Source organism: Hoplias malabaricus, chromosome X2 (assembly GCF_029633855.1).
Source record: "Hoplias malabaricus isolate fHopMal1 chromosome X2, fHopMal1.hap1, whole genome shotgun sequence".
NCBI classification, from domain to species: domain Eukaryota; kingdom Metazoa; phylum Chordata; class Actinopteri; order Characiformes; family Erythrinidae; genus Hoplias; species Hoplias malabaricus.
Genome location: NC_089819.1, coordinates 53,911,846 through 53,934,067, shown reverse-complemented (window position 1 = coordinate 53,934,067; position 22,222 = coordinate 53,911,846). Strand labels below are relative to the sequence as shown.

The 22,222-nt window shown below is 41.9% G+C and overlaps 1 protein-coding gene across 2 annotated transcripts in view; it reads right to left on the bottom strand.

Moving 5' to 3' along the window:
• The window catches only part of LOC136676534 (vacuolar protein sorting-associated protein 35), a 49,584-nt gene that overhangs the window by 20,844 nt on the left and 6,518 nt on the right, over window positions 1-22,222 (bottom strand). For both annotated transcript variants that reach the window (XM_066653624.1, XM_066653623.1), the window contains exons 3-11: window positions 19,875-19,971; window positions 17,755-17,878; window positions 16,936-17,118; window positions 13,905-14,118; window positions 11,193-11,276; window positions 10,808-10,917; window positions 8,812-8,908; window positions 8,032-8,180; window positions 1,636-1,843 (exon numbers count right to left, since the gene is read on the bottom strand). In XM_066653624.1, the coding sequence (XP_066509721.1) occupies window positions 1,636-1,843; window positions 8,032-8,180; window positions 8,812-8,908; window positions 10,808-10,917; window positions 11,193-11,276; window positions 13,905-14,118; window positions 16,936-17,118; window positions 17,755-17,878; window positions 19,875-19,971 (1,266 nt within the window). The remainder of the gene's footprint in view (window positions 1-1,635; window positions 1,844-8,031; window positions 8,181-8,811; window positions 8,909-10,807; window positions 10,918-11,192; window positions 11,277-13,904; window positions 14,119-16,935; window positions 17,119-17,754; window positions 17,879-19,874; window positions 19,972-22,222) is intronic.

Here is a 22,222-nt window from a genome sequence, read left to right as displayed (position 1 = left end):
CAGGAAGCGATTCACTGGATAGCACCGAGGTTCTGAGAATCCTGAGTGGAACTGGTTCAAGAACCAGAGTTCATTTGGTGGAAAAAGGCTGTGTGTTGATGGGGGAGTCCATAGGAATGGTAATATGGCAAAAAAAAAAAAAAAAACATGAGTATTAAGATGAAGAAAAAACAAAAGCTCATCCATCCACAGTGAATCACACAAATCAAATCTGCTACTGATTTATCGTTCAGTTGTTGCCCTCCATGTCCTAATGAACACCATTATATGGTCAATGGGGAGCTGATTGTGGATTGGTCCTCTTCATAAACACATCACAGCACTCACCCAGAATAGTGAGGAAAAGAAGAATAAAATGAAGGTACAATAAACCCACACAGACACACACAAAAAAAACTTCAATTCTTGAACTTAGACTCAAAAATAGCAATTTGAATATTGAATACGTCCACTAGGAAAAAACAATTTAAATGGTTCTTCCCGGCTGTCATTTGGAGTTGGAGTCCTCAGCCCGGCCCCTCGCTAAAAGACCGTCTGAGGGAAAGTGTGCGTTCAGGAGCGAGTATTCGGAAAGGCCACGGCTGCTCCTGCTTTACGAGAACGGAAAAAAATCAATATGTCCTTCTGTCCCGGTAATGGAGGTTGAGGGGAGCCCAAACACTTCTCATTTCAGTCACTATTGACATTTCTCTACGTGACGAAGCCTGCAGCCTTTATAACGACTGGAGAGATGAAGTACCATTTTGTAGCCGTCCTTAAAAATGAAAATATTTTCTAAACAATCCAAACACAGCAGCTTCACATTCCACCATTTTACACGGTCATAACAAACAGATCTACATTAGTATGATCTCATTACATTAATTAACATCAAAAGGTAAAGAACCTTTCTCCTTTCCCCTTTAAATCTTGAAGGTCGATGTGTTTGAAAGCTACAGAAACCAAACCCGAATCCGGCCAATAACAGTCATTTGCACATTAATGGGAACAAGCATGTTCAGGCAAAAATGAATACGAACGAACGGTGAATATAATCTAGATTTCAAACACCGTCAAATTTGTTCAGAGAAGTCTCCCTTTTCTTCTCTAATTATCACAAGCCTTTAGCCTGAAAAGGGTGATTATGTTTGTTTAAGCCGTGGATGTGTGCAGGCACTCCGGTTTCTTTCTGACTGTTCCAAGTGCCAGCATGTGAGACCTGATATCACTGTGTGTAAAGAAGCATTATGAAAAGATGGGGAAAATATAAAAGCCAGTGCTAGGGTGGCCAGATTTTACATGGAACAACAAATCCAATGAGTCTGGGAAGCATTCAATGTATCATAATTATCAGAGTAACAATGTGCATAACGTTTCAACAGTTATTTTTATATTTTGACGTGGTTTAAAAGCACCAGCACTACATAACTCCATGTAAAAATATCAATATGAACAGAAATATGACTTACCTTGTTTGTTTAAAGTGATTTAAAGGTTTTTCATCAATAAAGTGTTTTTATTCTGACAATCTGTAGTTTATTTAGTTTGTTGTTGCATAGTTCTTCCTACATGTCCTTTACTGAACTTTGCAGGTCTTTTCCTAGGGGAGTGTAAACAGGCTAACGTGTCGGTGAGTGTGAACTGATCGATGTTTACCTGCTCCTGAGCCAAAATGGTGGTGTTGTAGTCCAGAGTGTTGCTGAGGACGTAGCAGCTCATGCTCTTGCGTGACTCATAATCGAAATACTCGAAGAGCGGTGGGAAGTGTTTGAGCTGCAGAACGGTCAGGATGTTATTGTAGGTGTCCACGGGAATCTTCAGTAGCCTGGTCAGCTCCTTAGAGACCGCGCTGCTGGTGGCAATGCTGCACAAAATGATTAAAGGATTAAAACCGTGCCGCAAATGGATATAAATAAATAAATCACACACAAACATAAGAAAATAATGATTTGGAGACTCTCTGCAGATTAAGCCTGTCATGGCCATGAACATTTAGCTGATTATTTAGCGTCATAAACACACACACACACACACACACAAAAACATCACAACACAAAAGATTATTTGCTTTTTTTTGTGCACTGTTTGCGTCTCTATAACGAATAAGGCCAAGAGGCCAAACAGGCTGATAAGCTTTCATTCCTTGTTTTCAGTATTTAGATATTTAATTATTCACCAGTGTTTCCTGTTCCCTCATTTAGATCACAGAACAGTATCAGCCTGATCTAGTGCTGGGCGATATGAGCGCTAATCAATATCACGATTAATTGTACATTTTACCACGATTACGATTAATGAACGATTGTTTTGTTGTTGTGTTTGTGACCCTCACAGTTCAGTGACGAGGCCTGTGCTGTAAATATTCTCCAGTGTTAAAGCTGGGGTAGTGTTTCTAATGTCGCTGGGAGCTTGTTCCTCTCTCGTTTTCTGAGCTCTGTTTATATTTGGTGTGTGATTGTGCTTTGATCACTGAAACTGTTTTACATTTGACGACTTTTAGTTCAGTGTCGTCTTAATTAAAGTCAAAACACCACACGTCCAAATCACAGACGCTGTATATTTCTTTGGTACGAGCTCGAGTCGCTCGGTCGGCCTCTGCGTTTAGGTTCTCCTCCATGTTGCAGATAGGGGGCAGAATCACATTACTACAGCTTGGTAGCGTGGTTTTAAAGGGACAGTACATGAACACACAGTGGGGACATAACAGAATAAAATAAAACGTATAAATAAAAAATATAATCAATATAGACAAGATTACGTAGATGTTCTGAAAGTTGATTTCGATTCATTTTCATTTTCGATTACTTGCCCAGCACTAGCCTGGCCTGTTTATTACAGCAGTTCGAGATGCTCACATTAGAAGCTGGAATCTACTTTGTTAAAACTTCTACTATAATGTGTAGGTGTAATATAAAATACAACACCATTTCCTTCAACAATCCCAATCAAGAGATGCAACTCAAGCGCAAATAATTAATTAAAATACACCACAGAAAAGAGCACCAGTTGTAATTTTCGTGTTCTTTTGTGCTTTCCACTTGCTTTAATTTAGAGACTGAAATGCACAGAGTTGCTGCAGAAAAACAGGAAAACAACTGTGGAAAATAACTACAGTCAACTTAAATAACGGCAATCAAGCGATTATGTAAAAGCTGTGTCAGCCCCACTGCTGATTTCATAGGAGGTAGAATATATAACACACTTTAAATCATATTGTAAAATATAGTACATGAGCCATTGTTTTATTTCAGAGAATACGAGCCTCTGATTAAGATACTGTGACCTAAACGTGGATGTATTGCTGGTTCTGTACTCACACTATCTTCACTAATGAGCTGAAAGTCAAGTGTCTAATCATTAATCTATTAAGCAATTTCCCAAAGTGGATGATTAATGGTGATTATTATTGTTTTTCTACTATTAGCCTGGGTGGGTTTTATTCTGAATGCTGGAATCACTCAAACTAATGTAACCCACAGTTTCCAAAGGCAGTAGCATTAAAACAGTTTTATGATTTGCAATACATTAATCCATTGACTTTTAGGCACAGTAAGCAGTTAAGAACCCTGAGTGTATATTAGGATTGTTTCTTTGAATATAATCGTGTTAGTATTTATAGCTTAAGTGGGATCTACATCCACCGTTTTCAAAGATGTGTTTCTCTTGTGTTGAGAAGGGCAGCGTTCAGTGATTTAAATCTTCAGCAGTGAGGCTGTCACAGCTGAAGTGAAATTGCCACCACTTTGACAACAAGTGTTTACAGCAGACAATCAGTTATTTTCATCCCACATTTGAAACAGAGAAAAAAAGAAAGAAGAAATGTGAGAACTTTTAGCGAGACCATAAAGGCAATGCAATGCATAAATCAAAGTATATCATAATCACAGAACTGTGTGTTTGGGGGATGGAGGGGTGGGGGCTATCAAAGGCCATCCCTACCTGGTCATTTAGCCCTACTTATCCACACACATCCAAGCTTCTGTTCTCGCCCGGTCTTTAAAAAGCAAAGTGCTAAAGAGAATGGCTTGAAGCCTGAATCAAAAGAAGCACGGCTCTGTGTTCTGTGCAGCGCACGCCATTTTAAAAAGGTGAGTCTCGGACAGAAAGAAATTCTTTTTCAAAACTGAGATGACCTATAGCCCATCTGCAAAAGCAGGGGAGTGAACCTCCGTCCTTGTAATCAAAGCCAAGAAAGACAGGGCTGCTTTCTCTCTGAAACTGGCCAGGGGGCGGAGGCGGGTGCTAAGAGGTGTCCTTCCTCTACAATTACGGCACAGGCTTTTTACATGCTAATTTTCTTAGCTTTGAATAAATCTACTTGTTGATGTATTAAGGTGGAAAAAACTGACTAAAGAAAACTTGACAAGAGGTAAAGGCTTCAAATCAGTGGCCTTTACAAGCTGAAAAAGTATAGCATTGACCTCCAGCATCTCTAGGTTCATGGAGAGATGGGATACGGCTATAAAAAGGCATCACCTTCCCTTCATCATCGTCTTTTCCACTTAATCCATTTCAGGGTCATGGTGAATAGGGTCAAGCTAATAATATGGTTTTCTTTATATATGAGGGAGAGAGAGAGAGAGAGAGAGAGAGAGAGAGAGAGAGAGAGAAATAGAGAGACAGAGTGATACAGAGTGGGAGAGAGAGAAAGCAGGGACATACTGAAAGAGACAGACAGTGAGAGAGAGAGAGAGAGAGAGAGAGAGAGAGACAGAGAGAGAAAGAGACAGACAGTGAGAGAGAGAGAGAGAGAGAGAGAGAGAGAGAGGGAAATAGAGAGACAGAGTGATACAGAGTGGGAGAGAGAGAAAGCAGGGACATACTGAAAGAGACAGACAGTGAGAGAGAGAGAGAGAGAGAGAGAGAGAGAGAGAGAGAGAGAGAAAGAGACAGAGAGAGAGAGAGAGACAGAGAGAGAAAGAGACAGAGAGAGAAAGAGACAGAGTGAGTGAGAGGGAAATAGAAACAGTGAAAAATAGAGAGACAGTGATACAGGGTGGGAGGGAAAGGGCAAGCAGGGACAGACTGACAGAGAGAAAGAGAGACACACACAGAGAAAGAGAGAGAGAGAGACACACACAGAGAAAGAGAGAGAGAGAGAGACACACAGAGAAAGAGAGAGAGAGAGAGAGACACACAGAGAAAGAGAGAGAGAGAGAGAGAGACACAAAGAGAGAGAGAGAGAGAGAGACACACAGAGAAAGAGAGAGAGAGAGACACACAGAGAAAGAGAGAGAGAGAGACACACAGAGAAAGAGAGAGAGAGAGACACACAGAGAAAGAGAGAGAGAGAGACACACAGAGAAAGAGAGAGAGAGAGACACACAGAGAAAGAGAGAGAGAGAGACACACAGAGAAAGAGAGAGAGAGAGAGACACACAGAGAAAGAGAGAGAGAGCGAGCGTGAGAGAGAGAGAGTTTTGTGGGGATTGGAATGTATAGTATCATCACAACTCCTGGACAAACAAAAACAGAAAGCACAAAACCTCCTGAAGGATCATGTTTCAAAAGCGCTGATCTAATAAAACGGGGTTATTTTTTCTAATAAAAGAATGTGACTCTCTTGTAAATGCCATGTAATGTCACCTGAGAAAGCAGATCTAGTGAAGGCAAAGAATGAGTCTTTTGAATCCTCTGCAATGACTAGACCACGTCATTCACTCTGTGGTACGTACGTTTATTTAATGCTAACCATATACTAGACTTTGAAAAGACTCCTGAAAGAACTCTTAAAAAACCAAAGTCTGACACCCTCTCGCTTCCACAGAATGTCGCAGAGGTTTTAGTTACAAACGATGATTTTGTAAAGACCGAGAATCTTGTAGGTTCATTAACTACAAGACTGCAAATAGATTCCTCAGCAGGGGGATGGAGCTCTGAACCACTTCACACACCACTCCACCGCCACTTATTAGTGACTGCCACTTCCACGTGGTGAGGGTCACGAAACGACACGGTGAGGACGTGTTATATTTGGAGGTGCAATGTAGGGATGCTGAGCGTAACATGTACCTTTGTAGATCTCACCTCTTTTAAATAATCAGCCTGATATGAGCGTAGTTCAGCCCCAACGTGTTTTATTGTATATTAATCACAGCACTGTGTAATGTTCAGTTTTTTTTTAATGTCCATGACTAAAGGCTTGTGATATTATTAAACACGGTTGATTTTATTGGAACGTCAAGACACTTCACACCCAACGATGAGTGGCGTGCAGTTAGCTCTAACAAGACTCACGTGTGCGACAGTGAAATCGCTTGCTTTTCATTGCATGTAAAACACTTGTTTGTGCCAGTGAACACACACAGTGCTGGCAGAGGTCAAGGCACCTGGGGAGGGATTGGGTGTTCGGTGCCTTGCTCAAGGGCACTTCAGCCCAGGATGCCCCTGCTCCATATTCCTGCTGATCCAGAGGTTCAACCAGCGATGTCCTGTTCCCAAGCCCACTTTCTAAACTTAACAGAGCTGTCCTTATAACTTCATCATAAATGCAAGTGGCTACACTGTGACCTTACAAAATTAGGACATTCAAAAATTAGCAGAATATTAAATATACTACATCCAAAAAATCAGTTTCCCATGATACAGGCTCTTTAATAAATTTGACCGATTCTCTGTCTGTTCGGGGCTCAGCATTAGAGCTCATAATGCCCTCTGTTTTGTTTTGAATGTAGAATGAAGGCTGGAAGAGGCAGGGGAACGTGACTAGACGTGATAACTGGGTGTTATTGTGTTGGAGTGTTTTTATGGGACGGCTAACTCAGAAGCACACAGCAGGGAAAGCTTCAAACAAACAGATCAACGAGAACGAGATGAGGTTGTGGAGGGAATCTCAATGTTAGAGAGACTGGGTAGTAATCGCTGTCCTTTAAACGCAGTTTTAAAGTGGAATTTAATTACTGTTTATCGAGGCCTAAAAGATCACTGCGAGTAAAAACGTCCAGCACAACACTCTCAAAGAAGGACTCCTCATGTAAATTGAAATCAGCAGCCTGAAGTAGCCTGCACTGTGGCAGTAAGGGTTCTTTATGCTTAAGATGAAAGATGACAGAACCACTGTCACCGAGGAGCTGTTCGTGTAAGGTTGCATGACATCACATTTCCTCTGCATGATTAAATACTGGAGTAGAGAAGGAAAACGTGAAAAAAGACTGGGGATATCACACAAAGCAGGATCTCTCAGTTACCCAATGGTTCACTGAAATAATCAAGGCTACACTACCCAAGTCTGGTGTTATTAAAAGTATAATTAATATGATTTTAAGAACATCTGTGACCTGCTTTAATCAAAATGGCACACAAAAGCTTCACAGCAGTGTTCTCCCCCTGTGTAAACAGCTCTGTTCAGAACGCCCGCTTTCAGCACCTGTTCCTTTAAATGATAATGAGCCGCTCTCTGTTCACCCCGACCCCGAGCGCACAGCAGTGAGGAGCGAGGAGCAGAAGCTCTGGTTTTTAGCCAATTTCACTCTGTTCTCTTTCTTCTCCGTTTTTACTCAGTGCTCTTACTTCCCTGTGTATGTTGTGTTTGTTTTCTGAGTTTAATACCGTCTTTGAGCGCTCACATAAACACGGGTCCTGAGCTGTGATTGGACAGATTCAGACGGGGAGGTGGGAATATTTCAGGTTGTCATATTCAATAGTGTCTAAATTGGTGGGCTCCAAATCCCCAAATTAATGTGGAGAGGTCAAGGGATATTTTTCATAACATTTACTTTGAATAATGTGAGGACTTTTTTTTTGATGGACATGGGAATTTAATTAATTATTATAACGCGGCTTAGACTTTTATAGAGTGGAAAAACAGATCAGTGCTCATACGAGATTGATTTGAATAATGAGTTACTGATTTCAGAGAGTGTAATCTAAAGCTACTCGGATCAAAACAGGAGGGCTTCCAAGTGTGTGCCCACAGGCCTCAGTGTGTGTAACCCCTGCTTGGCTTAGGAACATTCGAATTCGACAGAATCTCACTTTGGGCTTAGGTTACCGCGCTTACACAGAACCCCTGATTTGTGAACGTTATCCAGGCCGACAGTTTGCAGTACTCACTGCTCCAGGTTGAGTTTGTTGAAGATCTCCACGGTGCTCTCCAGGACCTTATCCACGTAGTCCACACGGTCAGGGTAGCACTTCATGGCCAGGTTAATGAGAGACACCTGCAACGAGACCACGTCCTCCGACGGCATATCCTGACGAGACTGGAGGAGCAGTTTAAAGAGGGAGAAAACATCAGTAAATAAAGTTGAGCAATAACTGTCATGATATTTTGAGAATGGATAAAATGTATCAGGAAAATGGTAGTAAAGTCAACCTCAAGAAGCTGAAAAATAAATGAATGAATCAATGAAAGAAAGTTGCTCGTATAAACCTGTCGCCAGAGGAGGTTTGACTCATCTGGGTTTTGATTTCCCACCCAGCCACTCACCTGTGGACAATCCTCCTATCAACGTGTGTGTGTGTGTGTGTGTGTGTGTGTGTGTGTGTGTGTTTGAACTATGGGAGGAAGCAGAGCACCCAGGGGAATCTCACACAGACACAGGGAGAACACACCACACTCCTCACAGACAGTGACCTGATGAGAGGACCCCCTCAGGACCCTGAGACCCTGGAGTCGTGTGGCAGTGACACCCCCTGCAGCGCCACCGTGCCGCACTGCTTTATGTCTTAACTAAAAACTTGAACACTCACAGCTCTGGAAATGTACTGTGAAAGCAAACCCCTCAGCGAGTGGTAAATTAATCTTGCCCACAAATCTACCACACATTCTCTAAACGCTCTACAGCTCTGGCTCCCCACGCAGAGAATAAAAGGAACGAGCTTCAAACGCACCTGAATAACCGTCGCCACTTGCTGTGAGAAAATGTCAAAGAGTTTGATTTCGGCAGGGATTCCAGGCCCATCTTCTCTGTGAGCGAACAAGGCCAGCCTAGAGAATGATCCCAGAGAGAAACGGTGAGTTTTTCCAGAGGCAAACATAATACAGCCCTATCTGAAGCAGTCAGCAAGTGTGTGTGTGTGTGTGTGTGTGTGTGTGTGCACTGCAGATTACATTACATTTTTTAATCATTAATGCAATATTAATTTCTGCAATAAAAACACTATTAACAGATCAGATCAAATCGCACCTAATCACAAGCTTATACAAACACTTTCAGTGCAGTTATCATTCTCACTCCCCGCAATGACCACTCTCACTACACCCATGCGTCAACATAAGGAGTTTTTAAAGAATTAAATATCTTTATTATTTTTTTTTTTAGAGGAGCACTATGTAATATTTTTAGTTTAAAGTTTGTGCTTCAGTTTTTTTTGTTACGCTTCACTAAGCTGTAACAGAGAGAACAGAGCCTCTGCTGCTCCCTCCCTCCTGATTTCAGTACAATGCTATAATAAGGAATAACACTAGGGGCGCCGCAAGGAGCATAAAACCCATCTCTTATCCTCGTGTTCCTTTAAAGGCTCAGCAGCAGCTCTATGAAAGTGTCAAACAAATAAATACAGTGGTTGAGTTCCTAACTTGTGTTTATTGAGAGTCAGAAAACATGTTATTTCTTACTAATTGAAGGAATAAGGTTTAAAAGACCGTTGGTCCCCGCCCCTCAGCGGTGTTGGGAAACTCTAATAGGCGTCTTGCCTGTGACGTAGATGGTGGACAACAACTCTAGAAGCTGCACTTAATTTAATGCAAAATGACGAAAAGGTGTGTTGTTTTTGGCTGCAATCATTCAATGTACAGTGGGACATCTGTGAACAAATGGCCCAAAGATCCCAAAATATCCAGAAAATGGACTAAATTTGTCCACTTTAAACGGGCACTTTGGAAAGGACCCTCCGCTCACTCCGTTATCTGTAGCTCATTTCACTGGCGCTTTTCCAACAATATGGGCATGTAAGGACACCAACGAAAGGTGTTCAAGAGCCTCTGTAACATGGAGGTAAACAGGGTAAGGACACTCACTTTGCCTGTTTTAGTTGGTGTTAGTTAACGTTAGCTTGACTCGCTAAACTCGGTGGCTCAGATTATACTCGGCTACGTAGCTGCATTACGGAGGTTTATAGTGTCGGAGGAATTCGAGTTCGACTTCGATCACATTTACAAGAATAACGGTACCTCTACATTTGAGTTTAGCTTATTGCTAGGCTATTGTCATGAATAATGTTGGTTATTTAGCTAGATACTGTCATAACAGTCAGTCATAACGGTGTTTTACCGCGGCGTTGTTCAGCTGTTGTCCACCAGTGACGTCACGGTCGCGTTCAAGAATCTCCGTAGAGAGCTCGGGTTTTTCCGTCAATTTAATAAAATTGTCAGTTTTAAAGCAAATTAAGCTGCTATTTTCATTTTAATTCATACTTATATCTGTCAGTAACTACAATAATGTGAAATATTCATGGAGGTCCATTAAGTGCTGCTTAGCCTTTATGACCTCTATAAAAATACTGTTGAGGGTGTGATAGTTTTTATAGAATTAGGTTTTAATTCTTAAGCTTTTCTTCTTTATTTTCTGTTTCTGCAAATCTTCACTGTCCAGTTTACCTCAGTTATGGTTTTTAAAGACTTGTTTTACTTGATTGACTCTCAGAAATGATGAGCAGATTCTATACCAACATTGAGAGCCCTAATACACCTGTGTGTAGGTCACCTCTCAGTGAGGTGGCTGTCTTACACACACACAGACCCTGTTTATGTGTGTGTTCGTGTGTGTGTGTGTGTGTGTCCATCCTAGAGCACAGCACTGAACTTAAAACCAGGTTTTCTTTACTTTTAGGTTAGTGCTAGTTCAAAAATAATGAATGTACAGACACCAAAAACGTGTTTGGTCACCTGTCAATGAGGGCGATGATAATGTTCTTCACGTTGACGTTCTGGTGCAGTTCTGCACAGGCGCGGAGAAATGGGTTGAGTGTCTGGAGGTGGAACTCGTCTGGAAAGACCTACAGAGAAAATTAATGCAGCTACAATCTGCAGCAAGCACAAGTGGTCTATCTTTTTTTTCTCTCTCCCTCACACACCAAACCACACACACACACACCTCTTACAAGCACTTAAACACAAAAGCCCTTTTCTGCTCATGTGTCTGAATGTGGTAGGACTGGCATGAACACAGGACTGAGCTGAGAGCTTAAAGCAATTACAGGGAGGATGAACATCATTACAGTGGGGAAAAAAGAGAGAGAGATCTTCAGTGTTTTACAGTAATGATCTGTACCTGTATGATGCACTCCATGAGGTACTCCTGCGCCAAAGAATCTCTGCAGTTCACCACCTGCTCCAAAACTCCAGAGAGTACAATCTGAGGAGAAACGGTTTAAAACTTCATTCATCTTCCTCCTCTATCGCCAGCAACAAGTCATTCCGACTGCAGCTGGCTTAGAGGGAAATTCTGGCACTGACTACTCAGCTGACAGTGACTTAATATGAAATGCACCATTCTTGAGAATTTTATAGAGTCAGAATTGTCCACAGAGCTAACGTTAGGAACAGGACGTCTGGGAATCCAATTCCCCTAAAGTCTCCTCAGACATCTAGTGCACGAAATGGTGATGAATACTCTGCTAGAAAGGAGACAATGACAGACAATTCTCTGACAGATTTGCACTACGGTTTTGACCTGAAAGGCACATTTTAAAATGTATGAACAGCAAAACGATACCTGCAGTGTGTTATAAAGGCAAATTAGTTTCCAAAGAATTTTTTGTACCCAGGATTTAGCACTATTCTGCCATCAGGAACACGGGTGACACTGCAGACACCCAGGAGACATGACGGTTAAATGCTGGGTTTTTGGAGAGTAAATAAAAAAAACAGGCCCCTAATTGTGTTGCAGAGAACACACATGTGCTCATTTTATAAGGAAATATCTACTAAGTCTCTCTGGATTTAACCACTTCTGATGGAAATAGACTTAGATCTCAGCGACCCAAGTAAGGCAGCGGTTTTGACAGGTAAGTGAAGATCCCTGCAGACTACAAACTGCCATAGAGAACAGTTTGAGGTTGGTGTGTTTGTAGAATAATAATCCACTAATCAGCGCGGACCCGTGGTCACGCCTGAGGGCTTGTTCATCTCCTGAACAGTTGCGGCACGGAGATCAGCGGCTTTCACCCCCGGCTATTTGTTTAAAAGTGATTATCGAGTTGCTTGCTGACAGGTCTCTTGGATAAGGTTCAGAAAAGGTCAGAAACCCCAAGAAGAGAGTACACCAGAGCCACAAGGGAAAGGGCCTGAAGCAACGTGAATCACCTTTCAGTCAAAAGGACCAGCTTTATCCTTTATCAGAGGGTTATTCATGAACTCTCAGATACAATACAGGACCAAGACGTAAAAAGGAACTCATCAAAGGACACTGAGGGCTCTCTGTGGGTTTCTTCTCTTTAAAGAGCTCTTAATTCTAAAGTGAAGTGCAAAAATGAAAGAGTCTCCACCTTCAGTTACTGCCAGGGCTCTATGAGACAATACTGTGATGTGCAGGAGAAATTAATTCTGTACAAATACAACACAGAACGGTCCCATGAACCCGGATTATAACAGACATTTTTAAGTCCTGAAAAACCATATTTGTAAAACTACCATAAGATTATTATAGGCCTCTTACTGTTTCGTAGTGTTATTGTCTACTGTGCAGTTTACCTGAGGCATATTGAGCATCGCACAAAGAAGTGTCAAAGAGACAGCACCAGTGAATATTCCATAATCAAGCTCCAGTTCAAGTTTGCTTTAAACACGTCTCTCTTATGGATTCAGAGTAATTAAAGGATCATATTTCTAATTACAAATACAAGAGGTCGCATTATTGATTTCATAATATGGTTTTGGTTTTCTGGCTGAAAGATAAGAGCTGAAAAAGACTTTGAAAATTTCCAGTCCCATGCAATCGACTGTGTTTCTGTCTCTCGGTATGGCTTTAATGTAACGTAGCGATGATGAAATATACCAGAGATCTGAGCAGTACTCAGAGTCTAAACAGTTTGCAGAAGACATATAATAATCACAACGTTAAATATATTGGAAGAGTTTTAAAATAGATTAGAAAAGGTTACAAAAAATGCTTTATAAAACAGATAGTTCCGGTCCTAAAATCTGATTGGCTGAGCCACGATGACTGCCTCACAACATCTGAATTCCATATTAATGCTCCACTGTTTTAAACCTAGACTCTTAAAACTGCTTAGCTATCACTAGGCTAAGCTAAGTGTATCACTATTCCTTACACTGGTGAAGGAATGGTCATCATTACTGCTCATATATGAGATTTATGAATTCATGTTTTATTATATTATCCAAGAACAGCGTGAATTCTGGAGACAATACGGTGCTTGGTTTTGCTAATGCTACTCAAGCAGTTTCTTGAGCTAAAGGCTAAAAACGTAGCCCAAGGCTAGCCCTATACTTCCTGCAGCTTCTCCTCTAGAATAAGAGTCCCTTCAGAAAGAGGACAGAAATGTAATTATTAACTAAAAAACACTGAATATACGTGAACATATTTTGTTCAATGGAGTGGCTATGATTCATCCTCATGTTGCTTAGCAACAGTGCTCGCCGTTAAAAGACTACACTGTGTGGCGGAGGAATACTTCATTGTGAATGTTTGTTTATGAATAAATACATTAATGTATTGAACATTTGTGTATTTTATTGTATTTTACATTGACCGTCGTTTTATAAAACAATAAGCCACTCGAGACTTTCGCTGTAATAAAACTGCAGTAATGCATGGCCTCTTGTGGGTTATTGCTTTTTTATAATACACATCGTTATACATCTAAAAGTATATTTCATATTTTATACAATTAAAAACCTAAACTAATATGAGAGTATCCAGTGCCAAACATCTTAAAGCTTTAAAGTCAGTACTGTACACCATGAAAGAGCCTTCATTTTTAGACCCCTAGTTTCTACTGCATCCTTTATTGAACGTTACCTGTTTGTATTTGTCCACATTGACTCCTTCCAGCTGGCTGAGACGGACAAGGTTGGTTCCCACGAGAATTCTCAGCTCCTGCCTTTCCTTCTCCCTCTTCTCTCGATCGCGACTGTGGCCCTGGTGCTGCATCCGCACCCACAGCTTATTCATCTCGGCAAAGTTCAGCAGGACGAAGTCAATAGAGTCGTTGATGTCCCCGGTCATCTCCTCCCTAGAAAACAACAGAGACTTAGAACCAGACACTCTTCGGAAAGAGCATTTCCTCTGAGTTGCACGCTTAAAATTAAGATACCACACAGAGGTTCTCAAACACCAGGCCGTGCGGTACAGGGCCACAACAACTGTCAATTACCGCATGAGGAGGAAGTAGCATGATTATATTTAATGCCATTTTATACAGTCGCAATTAAAACATTGTGATTCTATGTGATTATTAACATTTCAGTCGACTGTGTCCCATCTCTGTTTTTGTGTGGATTTAAATAACAACTGAGCCCTGAACATACTGCAACAGCCTATTCCAACCCTACATTTGTGCAAGGCTGTGTTTTAGCTTTGACATCCACTGGAATAAGACTTCTTAATCGACTGGGCGCCAAAAGCACACTGCGCTTGTCACAGACAGAACACGCTGTGATCCGCAAGTCTCTGGGAAGCAGGCCAAAGGCTTCAATTAATGGTGAGTTACCACGTCAATCCTGCGGTTGTACACTGAGGCTGTATGGAGCCGTAAAGTTCACCACCACAACAACAACAACAACAGCGACACCATTGTTCCCATGTTGTAATTGCATTTAGAGCAGAAATTCCTTATATGCGCATAATACCAAAGACAAACTTTAGTGGTCTGTTCGGAAGGGGATCTCAGAATGTGATGCTAGGGTCAGCGTTTTAAAGCTGTTATGGTTTTGACCCATCTAAACAACATGAATACAAAATCTGTTTTTAAATTTGCGCTCAGTGAATAGGATTTTCACAATAACAAGTCCATGGACCGTGTTATTTAAATGTTTCTACAGATTAGAGATCAAAATACCACACATATCAACTGCATCAACACTGTCATTAGGAAACCAATTCTGCACCCAAACAAACGTCTATTATTGATTTATTATTTTTCACTTCTCTTTCAGATTACACTCGTTATAAATAAATATCGTCAAAAACTTCACTGGTCTATTGGGAAGTGCTTTTTTTAAACGTGATGCTACAGTGTCATGTTTTACAGTTTTTTGGACCACCAATAACATATCAAACCTGACAGAAATTAATGAACTCATCTCAGTAAAGAGGGCGGCACAGTGGCGCAGCAGACTGTCTGTGAGGAGTGTGGTGTGTTCTCCGTGTGTCTGTGTGGGTTTCCTCCGGGTGACTGTCTGTGAGGAGTGTGGTGTGTTCTCCCTGTGTCTGTGTGGGTTTCCTCCGGGTGACTGTCTGTGAGGAGTGTGGTGTGTTCTCCCTGTGTCTGCGTGGGTTACCTCCGGGTGACTGTCTGTGTGGAGTGTGGTGTGTTCTCTCTGTGTCTGCATGGGTTTCCTCTGGGTGACTGTCTGTGGGGAGTGTGGTGTGTTCTCCCTGTGTCTGCGTGGGTTTCCTCTGGGTGCTCCGGTTTCCTCCCACAGTCCAAAAACACACGTTTGTAGGTGGATTGGTGACTCAAAAGTGTCCGTTGGTATGAGTGTGTGTGTGTGTTGCCCTGTGAAGGACTGGCGCCCCCTCCAGGGTGTATTCCCGCCTCGTGCCCAATGATTCTGGACCCACCGCGACCCTGAACTGGATAAGCAGTTTCAGATAATGAATAGATGGATGGATCTCAGTAAAGAGAGCTTTGTTCTCTTTTGAATAAGAACATTTTAACATCTCAGTCAGACTACACTGAAGCAGACAGAAATATTTGCTTCTTTTATTGCAAGCTACAGAGCTGAAAAAACTGCTGAAACACACTGTTTTATAGAAATGTCTGTGCAGGTTTATACAAGCTGCTAATTGAACCAGAGGAAATTAAGCTCATTAAAGTTGGCTGAACTTACAATGAAGAGCACTATATTTCATTCAGTTTTTCTTCCTTTTTTAAAAACACAGAACACTACACTAGCTTTAACACGGGCTCTTCTTTCCTCACTGAGCATTTCCATCTGCTGGGCTTAAATTACCTCCCAACAACATTAAAACTTCTAGCTCACTGTTGTCAGCAGACTCCCGGTACAGACACGTACATATTTTTGGCTGCTCTGAAAAGTTCGTAACCCCACCATATGCTCTGCTGCCTCACACAGACTATAGCCGTTAAATAATTATTTTTAAATCGCTGTCACATACCGGGGTTAACCCGAGAGGTATTCCACAAAGCAGGGCTTCACAGTTCTGCCAGATAACTTCAGCCCAAAGTTAATTATGTCCAACAGGGAAAGAGCTAAGGCATTTTCCCTTGGAACAGTCCTCAGATCTGGGCTTAAGTTAACAAGTTAATTCATAAATACTGCTTTGTGCTACAGCCCCAAGGCCAATGAGTCTACTGAGGCTACACGCTGGTTAAGGATACTTGAGACCGGTTCCATACCCTGGACCAGGTTCAGGGGCAGGGGTGTAGCACTCTGAAGGAACAGCACTTTCTTTTCCCTCAACAACCACAGCTGAAGTGCCCCAGAGCAAGGCACATAAGGTCTAAAGGCTCCCCAGGCACCAAGGTGTGGCTAGTGGTGTGTGTGTGTGTTTTCACTGCTCCTAACCATGTGTGTGTGCGAGATTTAGGATCAATACTGTGAGGATTTGAAGGCATACAACCGTATAAACCTCAGCAGGGGTCAGGGGTCATGTTTGGCATTGAGCATGGCATCACGATAATTCTAAAGCTGTAACGTTAAGGTAAAAATATTACCTACTGCTCCTTTAAAATCTGTGGTCCACACCGGGTGAACTTGAAAGTAGCTGAATCCACTAATTGCAAGGAATGTAGGAACATCTACTAAATGTAGGACATACAGAGTATTTCTGCTCTACTGCTGAAGCTGAGTGTAGCTGCTCTTACTCCGCTTGTTCTCCGTCGTCAGGGAGGATGTTGCGAGTGCACTGCAGCAGGTAGTTCCTGAGGAACAAGCCTCGGAGAGGATGCTGAACTCCACGACACATTTCCACCAGATCCTTCAAAATATCTTTCCGGGACTGAGGGAAAGAGCGCACGTAAACAACCCCCACCGTTATCAACAAGTACCTGAGAGAGAACAGGAAGGGCACAAGACAGAGAGGATATTAATATGAGAAGCATGGTATATTAAATGCCAAAGAGGCAGGCGGACGGCTGCTTCAGGCAAATAAAACGTTTTAGGTCACGGGGAACAGAGAGGAGCAATGCAAACAATGGAGATGTTTACATCACGGGGCTAGAGATAGCTGGGCTGTTAGTGCGCGAAGAGTAGATGAGCTTTTGATGAGCCTTTCTCAAAATATGCTCCATTTCTTTCTCGTTTAAAAACAACCCATTAATTACGCCAATCTGTCTGAAACATATGCTCCAAACAACTCCAGCCACTAGTGTGGACTTATTATTAAAGAGCAGTGGACCAGAAAAAAACATACATATCCACACTGTTAACTGAGTGCTACCTGTGTCTTGTTCTTTTGCTCGGATGAACAAGGACAACTCGCAGCAGAAGAAAAACAATTAGCATTTATGGATGCGTCAGCATGACAGACGTTTTACCTTTAATCACGAGAACAGAAAACTCCTCAGCCACAAAGAATCAATTGTCTATCAGCGCTGCTTCTGTTTCAGAACCGCAGGCCCTCTTTAACATGGACGCACAATGTAAAAGGTGATTAATGGAGGAGTATAGTCAGGGGTGCTCACAGTCTTGGGATGATGTTGCCAGCATATTGAACGAGTTCATAGAGGTCAGCCACTTTTCGTCCCTTAGCAAACTCGTCGGTCAGGTAGACCTCAAGGTAGTGCAGCTCATCCGAAATGGCCATGTCTGCAATGAGAGCGAAATAAATACGATGATGAACAACCCTCTAACGACAGAATCCTGTTAATATACATTTCAATTTCAATTTCACGTTTAATTGGAATAAATAACTGTGAGTAAGGAGTATATTCCAGTTTCTAAAGCACTTATTATCCGTGCTCTTCATCCTCCTTGGGGAGGAAAGGTCAAGGCCATGGAGAGTAAATGTATGTGGGATGAATACAATGGTGTTTTTCAGAAAAGCAAAGCTAGTATGATTATGCTGACACTAGGGATGCACTGATCCGATATTAGGAATTGATATCGGTCCCGATATTAACAACATTAGCTGTATCGAGCATCGGATAAATAGGCAGATCCATAGAACTGATCCATTCACTTTCTATTTAAGCTACTTATGTTTTCTCTTGGCGGCACGGTGGCGCAGCAGGTAGTGTCGCAGTCACACAGCTCCAGGGGCCTGGAGGTTGTGGGTTCGATTCCCGCTCCGGGTGACTGTCTGTGAGGAGTTGGTGTGTTCTCCCTGTGTCTGCATGGGTTTCCTCCAGGTGACTGTCTGTGAGGAGTGTGGTGTGTTCTCTCTGTGTCTGCGTGGGTTTCCTCCGGGTGACTGTCTGTGAAGAGGGTGGTGTGTTCTCCCTGTGTCTGCGTGGGTTTCCTCCAGGTGACTGTCTGTGAAGAGTGTGGTGTGTTCTCTCTGTGTCTGCGTGGGTTTCCTCCGAGTGACTGTCTGTGAGGAGTGTGGTGTGTTCTCTCTGTGTCTGTGTGGGTTTCCTGCGGGTGCTCCGGTTTCCTCCCACAGTCCAAAAACATATGTTGGTAGGTGGATTGGCAACTCAAAAATGTCCATAGGTGTGAGCGAATGTGCGTGTGTGTGTTGCCCTGTGAAGGACTGGCGCCCCCTCCAGGGTGTATTCCTGCCTTGTGCCCAATGATTCCAGGTAGACTCTGGACCCACCACAACCCTGAACTGGATAAGGGTTACAGATAATGAATGAATGAATGTTTTCTGTTTTGATTTGATTCTGATTGATTACGGCGTCTGACCACTGATTGTATTTGACCAAATTCTTTACTATTCTAAACATTTTCAAATGTTTCTCAGGTTTAGTTCCTAGATTTTATTATTTTGGATTTCTGTTTACACCAAATATTTAAAAATAAGACTGATTACCTTTCGTGTGTTTGACAAAATGAAGCTAGTTGTTTTCATTTTTAACCGATACATTTTATTTATTTTAATATATTTTAAGAATTTTGACCCCTTTTTGTTTTGAATTCGAATTCTGTGCCAAGATCCTTCTATCCTCCTCCTATTTTATTATATTTTAATTTAAATTAATTAAATTTTTTTAAATTTGACTTTTTATTTGAATGTGAATGTTGTGCCAAGGTCCATCACAGTTGCTAATTTTAGTGACAAATTAAAAGCATTTCAGTGAATTTATATCTGTGTGTTAATTCACTATTTTGATAATATTTTTTGTTATTAATGTTTAAGTCAATCCTTACGCCTTAAATCTCATCCAAAAGGTGGAGAATATTGTTCATTAATTCAACAGTGTTATCGGATTGGTATGGGGTATCAGACCGATACACAAAGTTTACGTATCGTTGTCAGAACTGAAAAAGTCGGATCGGTGCATCCCTAGCCGACACTACGACAAATCATAACGAGACAACGTAATGTTTATAAGTCGATAAGCTCCCAGGACAGCAGCCCCCTTTGTTGTATCTATTGCTGGAGTTCAGTAAAAATTCTGTGTCATATTTCTGCCACTTTCAATCTCTGTGGTATTTTGTTACTTGTGTGTGTTTAAATTGCTTTTATCCCAAATCATACGCCTGGATACAAGCAAACTGCTAATGTACAGTTACTTATACAGTGGAAATGGAAGGTGCTGTTGAACATAAATCAAAAGGAGCTGAGCTGTGACAGAAGAGCATTTAGCTACAACTGTAATTGACCCAATACTAAAAACCTGCTTTAAAAAGCACGTACAGAGTTCGTAGTAGCTCTTAGGAGAAAGCATAGAAGTCCTCAGCTCCCCCAACATATTCGAGGCATGTTTCAGAGCATCCATCAGCTTGTTCTTGTCCTATAACGAGAGAAAAGGTTTCACTTGAGGCTCAAAAACAAAGTCAAACAGAGCGCTGAGAAAGTTGCCTGAGTGATGGGTTCCACTTGAAAAGTGACCATCAAAAAGTAAACGGTGAGAGATTAATCATCAGCGTGCTGCTTAAAATTCAGAACATCGACCGAACACGAAGGTTACACAGTCACGGCAATGCATTCTTTTACATTCAATTCCATTTCAATTCCTTTCATTTAAAAGCAATTAAGGCCATCAAGGTATAAAATGAGCTGACACCGAATTTCCGACCCAGTGAAAGCTTTCCTGCCGGCGGTCACTTTAGTGTCAGCGTGACACATTTCACCTCATTTCCATTGTCTTGAGTGGAAGCATGGGAACAATTAAAAATTATTCAGATCCTTAAAAGTCCACTTGCCATTTGCAGATTTTCTATTACGCCACTTCTCTGATTCACGCTCGGTCCTGCATCAGAATATATACGCTTTAATAAACGAGTGTTTCATTTAAAGATAAGAGCTTTGTTCTACTTTCCAAATTAAATGCTTCCTGTCAAGATCAAAACATTATTTCTAATTTAAAACGTTGAAAGCAGCTTTGTAAACACTGTGAAGCTACTGTACACTCCATGGAAATCCTCCTGAAATGTCCCTGCAGACATATGAATAACTATCTAATATTTTCTGATTTGAATTACAATTATTTCAGCAGTTCCAGCAGCTGCTTAGCCTCCATCTTGTCTTTCTGGTAACTTTCTGCTTATTATTGTGGCGTAAAACTCAGCCCATGGCGAGAGTTGTTCACATCTTTGGGAAAACATAAAAGCCATGTTTTTGTTGCTGGCACCAGAAGAATACACTTGCCTGGCAGAGTTGGAGTTTTGGGAGTGAAGGACGAAAGCAGACGACTCAAACAGGTGTTTTGCTCTCTCTGGCAATGCTCTGGTCTCTGGACTCCCAGTGGCTCATTGCCAACCACTCTGTTTACTGCTCGTTGTGTGTGAGAGTGTGTTTTCACTGCTACAGATGGGTTAGATGCAGAGCCTCACTGCTGTTTCATGTTGCTTTAAGCCGTGCCCAAAGAGCCCAGTGTCGACTTAGAACATGACATTAACCACAGGGCGTGAGAGGAAGAATCAAACTGCTCTGTACACCCTGCATTAATCTGCTTATGCTCCACAGAATGGGTACCCTATATAGCGACATCCATGTTTTAAACATGACTGAAACTGAATCTTTGACCCTGGCTCTCAGACTGAGGATCAGTGGAGAAAACAACTGATTGCTCCTTTAAAGAGCAGGACCAGCAACATCGCTACAGTTCTGATAGTTACAATAAACACGGGAACACCAACGTCGGATGATGTTAATTCTGAATTCATCTCACCAACTGAAAACACACGTTGGTAGGTGGACTGGTGACTCAAAAGTGTCCGTAGGTGTGAGTGAATGTGTGTGTTGCCCTGTGAAGGACTGGCGCCCCCTCCAGGGTGTATTCCCACCTTCTGCGACCCTAAACTGTATAAGGGCTACAGAGAATGAATGAATATCTCCCATTGTGTTTACATGAGAACGAAAGTGAACAGTATTTTAACCACTCGCTCTGTTCTGTTTTCTGTTGTTCTGAGGACGTTAGGCCACTGTCACACAGATCCAGGTGTGAGAGAGAGTGTGATTGTGTGAGTGTGTGTCGCCCTGCAAAGGTCTAGTGGCCCCTCCAGGGTGTGTTACTGCCTTGTGTCCAGTGATTCTGTGTAGGCTCCGGACCCACCGCCGCCCTGAACTGGATAAGCGCTTACAGACAATCTGTCTGTAAATTAATTAATTAAAATTCCAAGCCCAATGCCTCAACATTCTACAAAAATGTGTTGACTAAAAGTTAACTGCACATTTAGTGGGTGTAGGGTAATTGCATATTTATGCCATTACACTGTTATTATACGAGTGGCATAACACGGCCTTAAAAATGACCAATCAAACACTGGTGAACAATTAAAAGAAATCGCTGACCACAAAATAACAATGGCTATTGTGATATAGAAAGGAGCTCCATCTCTCCAGAGGACACAACGTCACTGATCCACAAACCTGTGGGGGCATCGTGTGTACGCTTGGCATTAAAAAATACTGCCCTTAGACTTGTGTAACTACTCAGAACTGTCTCAATCTACTGCTCATTACAGAAGTCACAGGGAGAACTGAACAGAGACTTCCAACAGAGAGAGAGAGAGAGATTACTTCCAAAAGAGACTTTTCTC